The sequence below is a fragment of the Amphiprion ocellaris genome, chromosome 2 (genome assembly GCF_022539595.1).
Source record: "Amphiprion ocellaris isolate individual 3 ecotype Okinawa chromosome 2, ASM2253959v1, whole genome shotgun sequence".
Classification (NCBI taxonomy): Eukaryota; Metazoa; Chordata; class Actinopteri; family Pomacentridae; genus Amphiprion; species Amphiprion ocellaris.
In genome coordinates, this window is record NC_072767.1 from 20,118,653 (window position 1) to 20,133,977 (window position 15,325).

At 40.6% G+C, this 15,325-nt stretch overlaps 1 protein-coding gene across 1 annotated transcript in view; it reads left to right on the forward strand.

Annotated features, from left to right (window-relative positions):
• The first annotated feature begins 5,993 nt into the window (after nt 1-5,993).
• The window catches only part of ror1 (receptor tyrosine kinase-like orphan receptor 1), a 147,544-nt gene continuing 138,212 nt past the window's right edge, over nt 5,994-15,325 (forward strand). The window contains exon 1 of the mRNA XM_023280538.3: nt 5,994-6,360. Within this exon, the coding sequence (XP_023136306.2) occupies nt 6,252-6,360 (109 nt within the window). The 5' untranslated portion in view covers nt 5,994-6,251. The remainder of the gene's footprint in view (nt 6,361-15,325) is intronic.

Sequence of the window (15,325 nt, forward strand, 5' to 3'; positions counted from 1 at the left end):
GGTTCAGTCCTGCATTTGTTGTGTATTAGCTCTGACTGTACTATGTTCAACACCAAGGTGCTCTCTGGTTTTGGCTGAGATGGCGGTTGGGCAGGACAGGAGTGGGTGAGGGGGGGGATACAGAAGATGCAGTGAGGCTGATGTGGTCTGTCAGCCATTTAGGGATGTCTAACTGTGACAGAAACTGCACTGAATTATCTGCTGATTGAAGAATGTGCAAAGTGCTAACACATTTTCAAAAGAAAATCAGATAAAAGCACAAATTATTAGTGTCATTAGGATAAAGACAGAAAGTTTAGGAGAAACAAAACACAGAGAAGATGTAGTAGATATTTTTTAAAAGGCTATCATGACCCTCATCCTTTCATTCTCCTTTATTGACTGAGACATTATTGCCAACTTTGCAACAAAGAGCCTCCCTGTCCATGTGCTGTGGCCACAGCAGAAAGCCTCAGGGATCTGCTCTTCAAAGAGACCTTTAGAACCCTAATCCACTGCAACATGAAAGTTAGATGACTTTCACCATGCATGGTTGCAATTTTAATAATCTTATCCTACTTTAGCCAAAATGAAGTCAATAGACATCAAGGAGGAAAAATAGACCAATGTCAGAAATAATCTCACTACTTGATCGGCCCAGCGGTGAGGTCTTCCCCCTCTGAATCCCCTTCCACTCTGCAGAGGCTCCTTATTACGGAGAAAACCACCTAAACACAGCTTTGGTAAAATTCATCTGGCTGCTTGAACTGAAAATCTAAAAGGGTGCTTCAGAGGGAAATGCAGTGTACATATGATGTACATCACCTCACACGTTCCTCCACACTGTAATCAGTCATGCCCAATTTCTCCTGGTTTGACAGTTATTTAGAGTTATTCTGTTTGAATTTGCTCTCCATGTGATATCACTGGAGCACAAAAGCCCTTTGTTGTGTTAATTGAAATGCTATGTGAAATCGAGCACATGCACACACATCTGGGCACTACAAACACACACTTTCTTTCTGTGGTCCCCAAAAAGCTCAGAGTCACCAGAGGTACCCTCAGAAAAAAAGGTTCTTCAGAAGGGTTTCCAGTTCTTCAAAGCTCCATCACCATTTGAAAAAAAAATCTCTTTATCTAGGGTATGATTCTTTATGTGTGTAATTCTTCAAAGGACTTTTTTGAGTCATTTGGTGGTAGATAATAGCATGAAATAAAAACTACAATTTGCTGTTTTCATTGTCAGTTAATCTGCAAATTATTTTCTCAGTTAATTGATAAATCATAAGAAAACAGTGAGAACTGCATATCAAAGTTCCCTATCACTGATTCCCAAGCTGGCATCTTGAAATATGAAATTCTGTCTGACTAGGAACGTAAAATATTAAATACATCACAACAGAACACCTGAAACTACTGCAAATTCTAACATTTACGATGCATACATAAAACTTCTTACAGCTAGTGTGTCTATGTCAAAAGCATTCAGTGTTTCTTAACATTAGTTTGAATCCACAAGTAATTTTAAGGTTTTTAGGGGTCTATGTCATCCCTCACAGTGACTGGTTTTATGCTTGTGTTACTTTTTGTCTCAGAAACAAACATTTTTAATACCTTGCTCGCCTGTAATGAAAAGAAGTAAAAAGAAATCTCAACTCATCTGTTCTGTTGGTTTTTCAACCTGCACTGAATAATTTGGTAGATAAATGCCTTAACAACCTTTTATTTTTGAAAAATTACCCTTCAGAACAAAGTGAATGCACAAAAAAACTCTCTAAAAATGGTTCCTGAAAAAATCAATTTTTGCTAACATTCATTAAAGCACTGTTTATGGTACTTAAAGGAACTGTTTTTATGGTTCTTTGAGGCAGCTTTTAGTGTTCTTTAAAGAACTGCTTCCAGAAACTGATCTTTAAAGAACAACAACAACAACAACAACAACAAAAAACAACAACACTATGGCATCACTGCAAAGAGTCTCTTGGACCTTTGTTGTTAAAATCAAAATGTTGCTCACTGGAGTTTTAAGAAGTTTGAGGTAAGACTACATATTGCAACGTTGGGCAAATTTCACTTACAATTAAAGATAATGAATTACATCCTTAAAATTCTACTTTTTCATGACCTCTAGCAAGAACGACTTGTTATGCTCAGTGTGTTAAAGTGAGACTGAATGGTCACTCATCATTAGCAAATGAACTGCAGTCTCTATTTACATGTTGAATTGACCACAGACCTGGTTTTGATCAGTGCTTTTAGCAGCTATAACAGTCTGCTGTTTTTTGTATCCATCAACCCTCATCATCACCATATTCCTAATTTCTCCAGCCTCTAAAGTAATGGTGGACCAGGGACACTGCAAAGATGTGCTGACATACAGTCTGCAGTGTTACAGGAACTCAACGTGGAAGACCAGTCACCAAAAATGTGCACACCCTCATGCTATCTCAAGGTTCACAGGAAGCTGAGGCTGTGTTATCTCTAAACTCTGGTTAGCAGCATCTCTCCAGGGATGGCATTTAGTGTTTAAGGAGAAAAGGAAGGGAAAAGGACGCCATGAGGTTTGCATGGACCATGTCTTGGCCTCCTGGACCTGACAAAGAGCAGGAATATCAGAGGTGAAGTTCTGACGCTTGTGAGCAACCCACTTCACCCTCTCCTGGGTCTTCTATTGAAAATAATTCACTTTGGAGCATTATTCATGCGTGCTATCCCTTCACTCTGTAACAGTTAAATCAAAACATACTCCAGAGAGGATGATGTTTCTCTCTAATGAGCGGAGGTAGGTCACAATATGGGAGAACCGGAGATGCTAAATTGTTACCATTCTTTTCCAGCAACCCCCCAAAAATGTTGGTATTAGTCTTTCAGAGTGCTCCGTGTGCGCAGACACACATGCAGAGACAAAGTACGTGTCAAAATCCAGAAGTGAGTGGAGGGAAAATGAAACAAGGTGTAGAGTTACAGAGGAGAAGTAACAATACTGTAAAGCTCTGGAATTAATAATTGCGGTAAGGTGTGTGTAGCTGTTTAACATGTCTGCAGGCGTGATTGTTCCAGGCACAAGAGACCTTTGTCTTTTCTCTTTCCAGTTCCTCTTTCCTCTTTTCATCACTCCCTGTCTTTGAGTTAAACATTTGGATATGGTTGTAATACTGCAGGTGATTCATCTAGTTAATATAAAAACCTATCCCATGCAGTACCAGATGGGTCTTTATCGGATTATCCAGAAGAATCATTTCAACTCTGCTCACTTTTCATTTATTCATGTTACTCTTTTCTTTATTTTAGTCCAATAAAAATGTGTGCTTTTGACACCACATCAAATGTACAGTAAAAACAGTGCAGTTTTTCTGTAATAAACTGTGTAGGGGATACTCACACATGCAGCTACTGCAGAAACACTGAGCTTATATAGGAATGTTCTCGGAAATATCCTGAGTGCTCTAAAGTACATACGTAAAGCCATGCTGAATTCACTATTCACACTCCTTCGATTTATTAGTGGTAGGTTTTTTTGTGAATTTTTTTTTTTTTTTTTATTAGAGAATATTTTCCTTTCCTTCTTGTAAACACTGGACCTTGTAAATCATATGTACTAGAGACCCTCTGAAGAAAATGGCTGCTTAGTGCCCCTCAGCCAGCAAGGACTGAGAAGCTTTCTTTAGGTTCTGTAACTTATTTTTGGTTATAAGTGAGCTATTTAAACATATATTCTATAATTTTGCTTCAGTGTCAAATCCTTGTAAGCACTTATAAACACTTAGTGAAACAAGTGTTTTAAATACAACACATTGCTGAAGATTAAAGCATTTTTTTTTTGCAAAATGTTAGTTTTCTGACGTATCACTCAAAGCAGTGTGTAGTCGGGGTTACACTTCTGATGTCTATGAGTTGCTGACAGCTCCACCAAACAGTGATTTCACTTCTCATGTGGTTTCTTTTCAACAAATGTTTGAATGATCCAATATCTCACAGAAAATCAAAGACTGAAGAAAAAAAAATGCTGATCTGTGAATTAGAACTTTGTTTTTTTTGCCTTCCTCCCCAGTCAATCATGTGACGAGCCCTCGGATTTATCTGCTGTCTCCGTATGTAAAACTGGATATACAGTAATTCAAACCTGCAGCAGCTACAGCAGTAACAAGCTGCTGACACACTGATGCTTCACTATTAATAGTCACTATTAATGATGCCATGTATAATAATATATCAGTCAGAGGGACTGAGCCCATATTTTTACTGTAAGTCTCGAACTACTTTTTACTGCTAATACTTAAGTACTTTTACTTGAGTAGGGTTTGTCATGCAGTATTTTGACTTGTAAAGGGCTATTTTTCCTTTGCTGTGTTGGTATTTTGACTTGAGTAAAGGATCCGAATATGTTTTCCACCACTGATGTTAAAAGGAAAAAAACTTGTGGTGAGACTCATAGTATTTTTCAAAACTTATTTCTACATATGCACTTACACCATTCCCCTAAATTTTACAGTGATTTTTGTCTTTGAGTAATGTTAATTCTAAGTTGGTTAATTGTCGTTATGCACAGACCTTAATGGCAGCAGACGTTTTGATTATGAGGCAAGGAAGCACAGTAGGAATTAACGATGGCTCAGTTCCTTTAAATGTTCCGCTAAGACATCACAGTGAGTAGTCCAGGGGTGGAGCCAAGGGGAGGCCACTTACACCACAGGCGAAAGTCTGGCCATCCAACACAGCCAACGGTGAAGCCCATTAGAAGACTACACATGTAATAAAAGATGAGGAGTTACATGCAGCAACTACCGTTTTCCTTGCACAACTGTTTTGCAGAACCATTTTTTCTATGACCAGTGTTCCCACACAGATGCATTTTAACAACACAACCACTCCCCATTCAATCACATACGACCAAGTAGATCTAACCAACCTGAAGCTGTTTACACTGGTTTTGTAGCCATCCATCCATCCACCCATCCATCCATCCATCCATCCATCCATCCATCCATCCATATGTTTGTACATGTTTTTGTTACTTAAAGTGTGTATGATTTAGGTTTTGCTGTTGATTTAGTTAAAGCTTTTGAACAAACTCCAAAAGACTGTGGAATGAATCCTACTTTGAATAACTGCTAAGCATTGCAGACTGACCCAGAACTTTTAGCCAAAAGCAAGAAAATGCAGAATAAATGGGTGGACAAGGTGTGATGTCTCAACAAGGTTGGCACCCTGAGAAGAACAAGGGCACTTTTGCCATAAGAGTTTTATATGCACTTATCATATTTATTTTGACTTGAAATGATCTCATGAGCTTTAAAAACAATTAAAAAACACTTCTTAAGCAATTGTTCCAGATTTTTAATGAATTCGTGGTTGCATAAATTAGTTTATTATACTGTTTATGAATGTTCATGTACTTTAACATGAAGCTCTGGAGGGTAAAGGTAAATGAAATGAGTGAGTGACTGAAAAAAGACTATTTGGTTTAAATTATTTTGCTGAAAAAAAAGAGAAATTGTGACACAGGTCTTAGCCCGGCCACCCCTACAAAAGCCATCTAGCTTCTGAAGTAATTCCTCTCAGGGACCAATAAAGTATTTCTGATTCTTAAGTAGAATACACCTACATTTCCCCTCCTGTGATAGGTTAACATGTTTGCTCTGAAATTAGGTCTGTTGATCAGTAGATAAAACTGAAATGTGGCTTAAAGAATGATTTTGTAAATTTATATTGACCTTTAAACCAGCAACTGACACAATCTCAGTACAAGAATCATGTATTAGTTGCTCCAGAACTTTAAACAAACAAACTTTTTATATGGCCCCAAACTGTCACAAGGTGTGCTCTTTAAGTTTGTCAAAACAAATTTAGCCGGATTGTAAACACAAATTGCAAAACAAGTTAGAATCCTGACCACTCATTGAGGTTCAGCCTGTTCCTGCAGTGAACACACGGTGGCGACACTGGGCTAATCAGAGCCATGTGGCTGCTGTTGAGCACAAGTCTCCAGTGAAGTTAGTTTGGAAGGATTGCGCTCAGTTGGAGAGAGACAGAGAGGGGCCAAAGTGAGCTGGGCTCTGGCGAGGAGGAAAGAGACAGAAGGCGAGGAGAGACGCTTTCTTCAACACATTTTTTGTTTAACTGACAGAGTTTTTGGTGCGCTCCGGAAAACAGCGCGCAAATTTATCAAACATTTGCAGGTTGTTTTTTTTTTGGAGGGGCTCTGAATTCAATCTAGTGTGTAGTGGATGTGAAAAGCGGGCAGAGGTTTTTCTGAACACAGAGCCGGAGGAATGTATCCAACTCGGGCAGCGGCGGACCAGCAGCGTCTCTGGAGATGTCCAGCCTGCGCTCTCTGGGTCGCTCTGCTGCTCCAAAGCGTCCTGGACCTGAGCGCGTCTGGTGAGTCTCCAAACCTTCTCCCTCCTCACTGAAACCCTTCCCGTGGTTCCTCTTTGCTCCTCTGCTGGCTTCACTCTCTTGTGGTTCATATCTATATGCGTGAATTGAATTACGTAATGTGTCACAGCCTTGGTGTAAAATCGCTGTGGACTCGCAGCGTGTCCTCGATGTGCGCAGTGGCAGCTTTGTTTGACTTTTTAAACAGTTTCCATCATCATGTTTGAACTGAGTAGCAGCGTGTTATGTTTGTTTTTACTCCTGACATCATCTCTCGGCTAAATTTGCTCAAACTGTTGTTCCATTCGTAGCACCGAGCCTCCATTCAGCGTCTCCTCTCATGCAAATGATCTTTAGTTTTTAGATTATCGTCCTATTGTCAGTGTGAAGCCTCGGCACGGGGAAATACTTGACTCCGTTGGCAGACAATAGGCTGGCTCTTAACTGATCAGCTGGATATCCATTGTGGCCCCCAGAGACCCCTTCAAAAATGTAGATCCATTTAAAGATAAGGGACGCAGCCTGTAAAGGTTTATTTAAAAGGCAAACAATTAAGTGCATTTAACATTTAGATCTGATCGATTCCAGTAGGGTGGAGGCTTAAGACAAGAAGATGAGAATGAATGGATGTGACCTCAAGGAAAGCTCTATTAATTGCATTTGTAGAAAACAAAGATATCATTTGTTTAGACTAGAGAGTTTATTTTGTGTTTCCACTCCCTTGTCTATGTGTGTGGTATTCACATCTTCCAGAAGCGTTGGCCTGATGGTATGCGTAACTGCGTTTTGGTTGACTAATTCAAGTATGATTGAGCACAGTTTGAATTATTTCTGATTTGTTTATGAAGCAGCTCGTGGAAAGCATTTTCATTTTTTTTTCTGAGTGTATAGTAACCATAAAACAATCCTCCCCCTGGCCAAATGGGTGGTGATGAATTATCTCCGGAAGTTTTTTCAGGGTCTGTTTGGATTATCTCTGTCCTCCTTAAATGCTTTTGGCTGTTATTTACAGCAGAGGTGTACTGCATGTGCTGCAGTGAGCGTAAAGCTTTCTGCTGCAGACCTCCTTTTCACATCTCTTTCTCTGTCTTCTCTGTATCTTTGGGCCTCTCTTTTTTGCTCTGAGACAGGCAGGAATGTTAATCCACGTTACTTAACTGGATGAGCCGGCTATGACTTCTTCAAATGTTGAGTTTAATGGTTGAATATGGAGTGAAGGAGAGCCAAGCCGATGCTTATGCGGCTACTTCATAGTTAGAAATAGTCAAGTGGAAATGTCTGCATCTTTTTCCGTGTTAGTTGCACAGTTCAGAGGTAAAATCTACCCAGAAAATTACATTTCTAATGCGAACACTGTTATTCCTGAAGCAAAACTGATTCGCCTTGCACTCCCTCCCACTGGTGGAAACTATAAAACTGCTGATGAATAGCTCCAATCTCTGTCTCCCAGAGATGATTTGCAGCTGCTGTGTGTAATGATTTTGATACAGACTTTCTCTATATGGAGCTTTACTGTTAAATGAATCATTGTGGACAAGAAAATGACACCTCATTAAGATGCCTTTTTTTGAACCTCATCGTGTCCACAAGCCTGGCCCCATATTCGCTGCTTATGTAGCGGTTCCAGGATAGTGTTTGCAGATGATGACACTGGGAGTCTTGTCTCCACTCTGGCCCGCTGTAACGGGAACAGTCAGAGAGGAACAACAGTGGCTCATCAGTTGTGAAGAGGACAGTCTAGCGGCCTGTGATGAGCGGCTGAAGCAACTGAGCAAACGCGACAAAGGAGCTAAAAAGCAGGCTTGTCTGTCTTTATTTGCTGCTGTCTGGTTTGCTGGTCAGTCTGCGAGCTTCCACTCAGAGGTCAGAGGTCACTGCTCTGCCACCGTAGTGCAAATGCCAGCATTTCCAGAAACAATCAGGGTTTCCCCTGGCCACAGCAGGGGAATGTTGTTTACATGGCAGACATGGCAAATGATGCATAAATTACCAAGGAAAACATGAGTGGTTTATGTATTTTAGGGAACTACATGTGCTCCCAGAAAACCTTTTAAACCTAATGAAGTAGTTTTTCTACATTTGCGTGTCTCCATAAATATGATTAAAGTAAGCGATCAGGTCACGACAGGACACTGGATAATGGTTTGTGTTCATGATTGCTGTAAAACCAGAGTTTTCCAACTTTTTTTTCCAGCCTTTAGATTCTTCTTTCTCTTCGCCAAAAAGCGTTTAGGCATCACTATCAGCCTTCTAGGTGCTAATCAAAGCAAGGATGGAATTATGTGGAACAGATTGTGAGATGTTTTTCATCTAAGTATTGCATCACTTCTCAACTGTCTCCTCGGGAGGCTTTTTTCAAGCAGAAAGACCCACATGAAGTTTGGCATGGCCTCGTATTTTATTCCCAGCATGAGTGTAGCTGTACCAGCTGGCTTAAACTGGTGCTGAACCCAGTTTTTGCAACATGGAAATCAGTAGAGAAAAATCAGCTGCTTTTAATGTAAACGTCACATACGTGCAGCATATTTTCAAGCTGCTCGCTCCGTCTATCAGCCGCAGCCCCTTTAGCTAAGTAATAATCTGTGACACATGCATAAAAATAAAATGACGACAATGTTTTCCTTCTACATAAACTGTGCAAATGTTTCTGAACGTGGGACATTCACCTCTGGACATAAAAGGTCCTGTGCAGGGCAGCAACTCTGGGAAATCTGTCTAGAGTTGCATTTAGCCTTTTAATAACACTCAGGAAGGCTATAAATCATGTTGGGTGGAACTGCCTCAGCACGGTTTTCAGCAGGACGCACTGTTGACAATAAAGGCACTTCACCCCTGGAAAAAGCTCTTGGTCTTGTAGGCTTTGAGTGTGCAGCAGCTTGTCCTGCTCTCTCTGCTACTGAGATGTCTATCAGGACTGGTTTATATCTTCTGGTATTTTCTTAGACTCATATTTAGGGAGCAGTTTATAAGAAGTGAAAGATGTCAAAATGTGTAGTTGCGTTTCCTTCACACATTCCTGTTAAATTCATGCAGAACAGCCACTCCTTCTGGTGTTTCTTTGCTCGCTACTTTTCGTCAGTTGCGGCGTTGCCACAGTTTGTCCTTGTAGCTGTGTTCAGATTACCAACAATTTATCCAGATGCTCTGGGAAATGTAGGTCTCCGTCACGGTCTGAGTGGTACATCTCTTTCAGATCGATGACTCTGCTGTGTTTAAATCTCCACTCCCACTCTGCCCACTTCACACTACACTAACTCAGGCATCACGTTCTGTGCATCCCTAAAAGCTTTTTGCAGACGCAGAAGAATGCGGCAGGAACTGTATGTGTGAAACAGATGTATGGCCTTTTTCTGAGAAAAGAGCGTTGATTTTTTTTTTTTTTTAACATTTTTTTTGAGGCACTTTGACTCCATTTTGAGTCTGTGAAAAAAAAAATCATAGACGTTAATGTAATCAGCACGTAGCCATAAATCACAAGGCCAGACTCTGTTTTATGTCACTGATTTAAAATATTGGTGTGTAAACTGCGCCGTGCACTGGCAATTACCTACTTCCCCACTCCTTATTAAGCACATGTGTTTGCCAAGGCTCCGTGTGCAGCGGTGTTGCCACGGGGCAAACAGCTTGGAGAATATTGTGTGCTAATTGTCTAACTGATGTACAGCCAGTGGGGCAATTTGCTCTAAATGATATAAAAAGTATCAAGATATCATATGACTGCTTGAAGAGTTTTTTTTCCCCTGACTTGAGTACTTTTTTCATCACTCTTTTAATGTGGGTGTTGTTTCCTAAGTAAGATTCCCTCATTCATTACTACAGAATTCACACATTAAAGGATTCAGAAGAAGTTTCCTAATGTTGTGAGATTGATTTGCTGGCTGGAATGTCCTGATAATATGTCGTCAATGCCTGGTTGACTGAGGAATTTTCAAAGGAGCGCCAGATTTTCCTTCTTTGGAGATGCACTCTCTGCCAAGTGAGGCAAAAGCCTTTTCTGCGAGTGGTAAGAAGTGTAAATTTCCCGCATTTGCGTAATACTGGCAGAAGAACGCTCTCATTTCCACAAACCGGGCTCTGCGGAGCGCGCTTGTTTTTTAGTGGTCAGAGTTCCTTGGAGAGGCAGCGTTTAATCAAAGGCTAAGCCCAGTTCACTCAGATCCTCGCTGGAGACGTTTGATAAAGTTTCTGCCACTACAAACCGTAGCCAAGCGTGAAAACCTTTTTCCTGTAATTTAGTGTCTGCACAGGAGGTCAGCCTGTTAGAGAGAGAAAAAACCTCTGCAGGGTTCAGGGAAATGCAGCGCTGGGTTAAGAAAAGGGAACAAAAAACATTGGTTCAGGTTTTCGTGCTGCAGCTGAGAAGCCAGTGTGTGGATGACAGTGTGGCACCTCAATGATTTCACCAGAGGGAGAGTCTGGGCTCTGAGCGGGGAAGTCGGCTGCTGCAGAACCGTACGGCTGCATTAACAGGCTAAAAATTCTGTTTGTCCGTTCCATCGATTGACCTGTGCTGCACATGTCCAACCACAAATTAAAAGGCTTTCTATACCTCCTATTCAATCCTTTCAGTGTTGATGTGTTTCGACGGCTGCCTGGAAGACAAATTACGCCTGCCACATAAAAAATGTTCTCTGCTGTACTTTATACACACGACACAATGAGTCCTTTGCTGCAGTTGTAAAGCAAGCTGTAAGTGCGAGAGTGTGCTGATGACAAAGTGACACTTTAATGAGTCTAATGGAATAAGCCACACATACTGCATATCAATTTCCCATATGGACTTGGCACGGTTTAATGTTAAGGACTGTGGGGAATAGCGCCGGCTCAAGGAGCTCTGAAATTCATTGAGACCACTCTTCATTCGAGTTTTATCAAATTACTGCTTTGCTAGTGTCCTCCACAGCTAGCTCTGCTTCAGCTTAATATGTGGAGATCATGCTACATTTCATTTAATAGTCCGTAGGATGAAACATGGCTTTTTTAAATTCCCCTATATGTGTCAGAGTAAATCTTTTAAACCCTGTTTGCATAGCATTAAGGACTTCAGAAAGTCCCACTGCAAGCAGACGGGCAGATCTCCGTTCAGCCACAATTAGGTCTTTGTACAAGGCCACGCTCCCTCCAAGGTATTAAATAACTTTATTGGGTTCTCTGCCAAAAATATTAGTATTTCTTTTAAAAGAAAAAGAAGATATTTTCACTTTATCGGCATGAATTCCTAAAAGATATGCCAGTGCCAACTTTATAACCATATAAAAATGGAAATATGCTTGTACTTTTTGCTAAATTTATTCAGTAGAGGGCGGCAACCAATGATGGTTTTCATTATTAGTGAATCTGCTGGTTATATTCTCGATTCCTGATGAAACGATTAGTCCATAAAATGTACAACCACCCATCCAAACCCAAGATAAGTTTTTCAGATGTCGTGTTTTGTCTGATCAACAGTCCAAACCCCAAAGATATGAGATACTTTTTTCACCGCTTTGATCCAAAACAGAGAGAAGCAGAAAAATATTCAGACATAAGGGGCTGGAACCAAGAAATTTGCTGCATTTTTGCAATAAATTGACTGAAAAAGTCAACACACTACTTCATGCTTGACCTTGCCAGTTACTCAGAGGGGGTACAGTGCAATTTTGACTCACAGTGAACAAAATTATCCGTACACTATGTGAATCTGAAAGTGAATAAAGAGAGAACAGCCTTGTTTCTTTCTAAATTGGAACCCAACTCTGAAAAGTCAGAACGCTCTGAATGGTCAGAAGCTCTCCTTATACTGTGTGGGGATACAAATGATTTACATTTCTTGACTAAACTTGCACATATCGTGGCATGCTTTCAGTGGATTTGCTTTCTGCTCGTTGGAGATCAGAACGTATCCAACCCCTCTGTCACCCCACCAGCACCAGCATGACATCAAAACTCCTTGGCACTCGTCTTATCTGGCTGGCAAACAAACACTGAGACTAATGTTGGCTCTGTCTCACAGCTTTCTTTTTTTTTTTGCCCTCTCTTTCTCACTTTCTTGGCTCTATTCTATCGCTCTCTCTCACACACACACACACACACACACACACTCTCTGCCTCGTTCCCTGTGTGTCTGTGCAGTTCATTTTGGCCGCTGAGTGGCTCCTCCACTTGGCCCTTCTTGCCGGGCTGACTGACATGCTGCTCTTGGCTGAGCTGGGTGTGTTTACTCAACAATAACTGACAGCGGGGTGGCTCCACAACCGCTCCTGCGCTCTTCGGGGACACAAAGATAACGAGTCATGCAGGCCTCTGGCAGATGTTTGTCAGCCTGTAGCATCTTTAGCTCGAGCAGGAGGCCTCTTGTGCTGCCAGCTGACGCAGAAACACTCCATCCTTTTAGTTTATTCATTCCAATCACGGTGCAGCTATGAGAAGGATTGTGAGACACATTTTGGCTTTTTTTCAGTATCTTTTAGGCTCCATGTCTGCTCTTTAGCAAATGTGGTGCTGTGGTTACGCTGCGAAAGCATTGGACCATCAGCTCCACAGAGACATTTGTATAAACTTATCACTCTGCAGTTATTAATAGAACATTATCACATGTATTTTTTTCACAGTTGTGCGTGTCCAGAATTATTCTTGGCACTTCCATCACTCAAATCTTTATTTTCCCTTTTTCCCCGTCTTTCTTTTTTTCACCCTCTCCAACACACAAACACAAGTGTAATACTGTGTAATGTGGAAAGCATACAAACTTCACTCTTCTTGTGGAATTGTTAAACCAGAGACGTTCGGGCTCCAGGAAATTGAATTTTACGGGGCATCTAATGATTTGTGTCCACTGTGAATTAACTCTGTGCTTTCTTTCTGAATGTGTATGTCTGAGTCCAGGATTAGTTTGTTGTATTGTGTTGTCAGCTCTCTCATATAGCCATCCAGGAAAATTGGTATATTTGTCTAACACACAGAGAGAGAAGTGTGTTTGGCTGTCTTTGGTCTTTTATTGCTTTGTAATTACAATTAGTAGCTACGGAAATTGTAATCCTGTTGTAGCCTGAAGTCGAGGATTTTTTGCCTTTTGAAGATTAGTTCCTCTAAATAGGTTTTATTTTAAAGCTGCCAGTTTAACAAGTCTGCTCACCAAGTAGATTTAGAGATCTGCTAAAATAATAACACAAAGATTGGGAATGTGTAAGCCCTCTTTTTCTTGTTTTCAGTGTGGGATTCAAAGATGTTTCATGAGCACTTTTTGAACTCACAAACTAAGTGATATGGCCATTTTTTTTTAATGAGACAACATAATCTCGAAAGATTATATTGTCTCATCAAAAAGGCTGTTTGATTATATGGCGATCCAGCTCTTGAATTTGTTTCTTTAAGTGTTCCAGCTGCCAATTTGAGTTCTGGTTCCCAGGCAGCGAGAGTATATTTGAGGATGTCTGCTCTCAGTTTTGCAACAGGTCCTTAATTTATTGCTGCCTTCACAGACAAAAGATGAAACTCAACCACTATTCTCATTGTCCTTTTCCCTTCAGAGCAGTTGGTTTGCTGTGGGTATTGACTTTATTGTGCAATATGTTTTTCTGCTCTATTGAAAAAGTCTGGCAGGCTTGTATTGTATGTGTGTTTCAACAATGAAATTTTGCTGCTAAAATGCCCTCTAGGTCAGCGAAACAAGCCAGAATTGTCAATACTCCACACTGAAATATACACTTGTATTAGGTGTTGATTAAATAAGGTATCTTAATTGTATTAAATCAGGCTGTGAATTATTTCACAGTTTTACTTTAACCTGAATTTCACGTCAACAAGGAAATCGACTTAAATCGTACCTACTCTTCAACCAATCAGTTAGTCATGGGTGGTAAAGCTGCGCATTATTGGCAGATTAACCAAGTCCTCCACAGTGCACTAAGTTTACTCTACCAGCTGGTCTTATTAGCTTAATTAAAATAGAAGTAAATATAAAAAGCAAATATTTGCAGCCTTTAAAATCATTCTTATGTAGTTATCTTACAGTGAAATGATAACTCAGCACAGAACGGTGTGCATCTGACCATATTCGCATGATTTCTGAAAATAGAACTATTTCAACTGGTGAGTTCAGCACAAGAACTACTGAGTGCTCTAACACAGACACGCTAGCTCCTCTTTTTAGATGACTGGCAAAGTTGATTGTTGAGCCGTGATATCCAAATTACTGCTAGTAAAACAATCGACTGTGAAGTTTGCTGTCTGAACAAAATGAAGCCTCACAGATGGCTTCTTTGACATGTTGTCAATTAGTTTGGAGTCAACAAATGTTCAATAAACAAGTTAGACTTAGCAGTCTCCATTGGATTTGACCAGTTCAAAGTTCAAAAAACATTGGGATGTTCACTGGTAATCTGTTCCTCCACTCCCAAAAATAGTGGATTATTTCTGGAAGGCTGCTAATGTAATGTTTTTCTCCTTGTGAAAGCAACACCAGTGATTGTTCAACCAATGACAATTTTTTTGAATAAGAGCATATCGGCCAACCAATGACCAATCGCCCTGGAGACCAGAGCCCTGCTTATTTATGACTTAAATACAGGTCAATGGAAACAGGAATGCAAATTGAACACAAGTGCGGGACACTTCTTGTTTTTAAGAAGCTCCCTTTCGGGGTGTAAAAACCGTATATGGACAGGGCAGCCAGGAATGGAGGGGAAATTACTCATGTTTTTTTAAGTTGCCACTTTAGCGTAGACATGTTCTTAAATAGTGTCTTTAAATTGATCAGCATTAGCGCACACATGGCTTTAGAGTGAGTTTGTTTAACCAAAGCCTTTGTCACATTGTTCTCTATGCAAGCACCCTATTGCCCAGCAGCTAGTGTTTACCCAGCCACTTGAGCCACACAAAAGACTTGAGAGGGGCTGCCTCTCACTGCTGCTGCAGTCCTGTTGTCTGGGGGGATCTCAATCTTTCACATTAGGCTGAAAAGTGCTGCCTTTAATCCTGCTGACAGAAC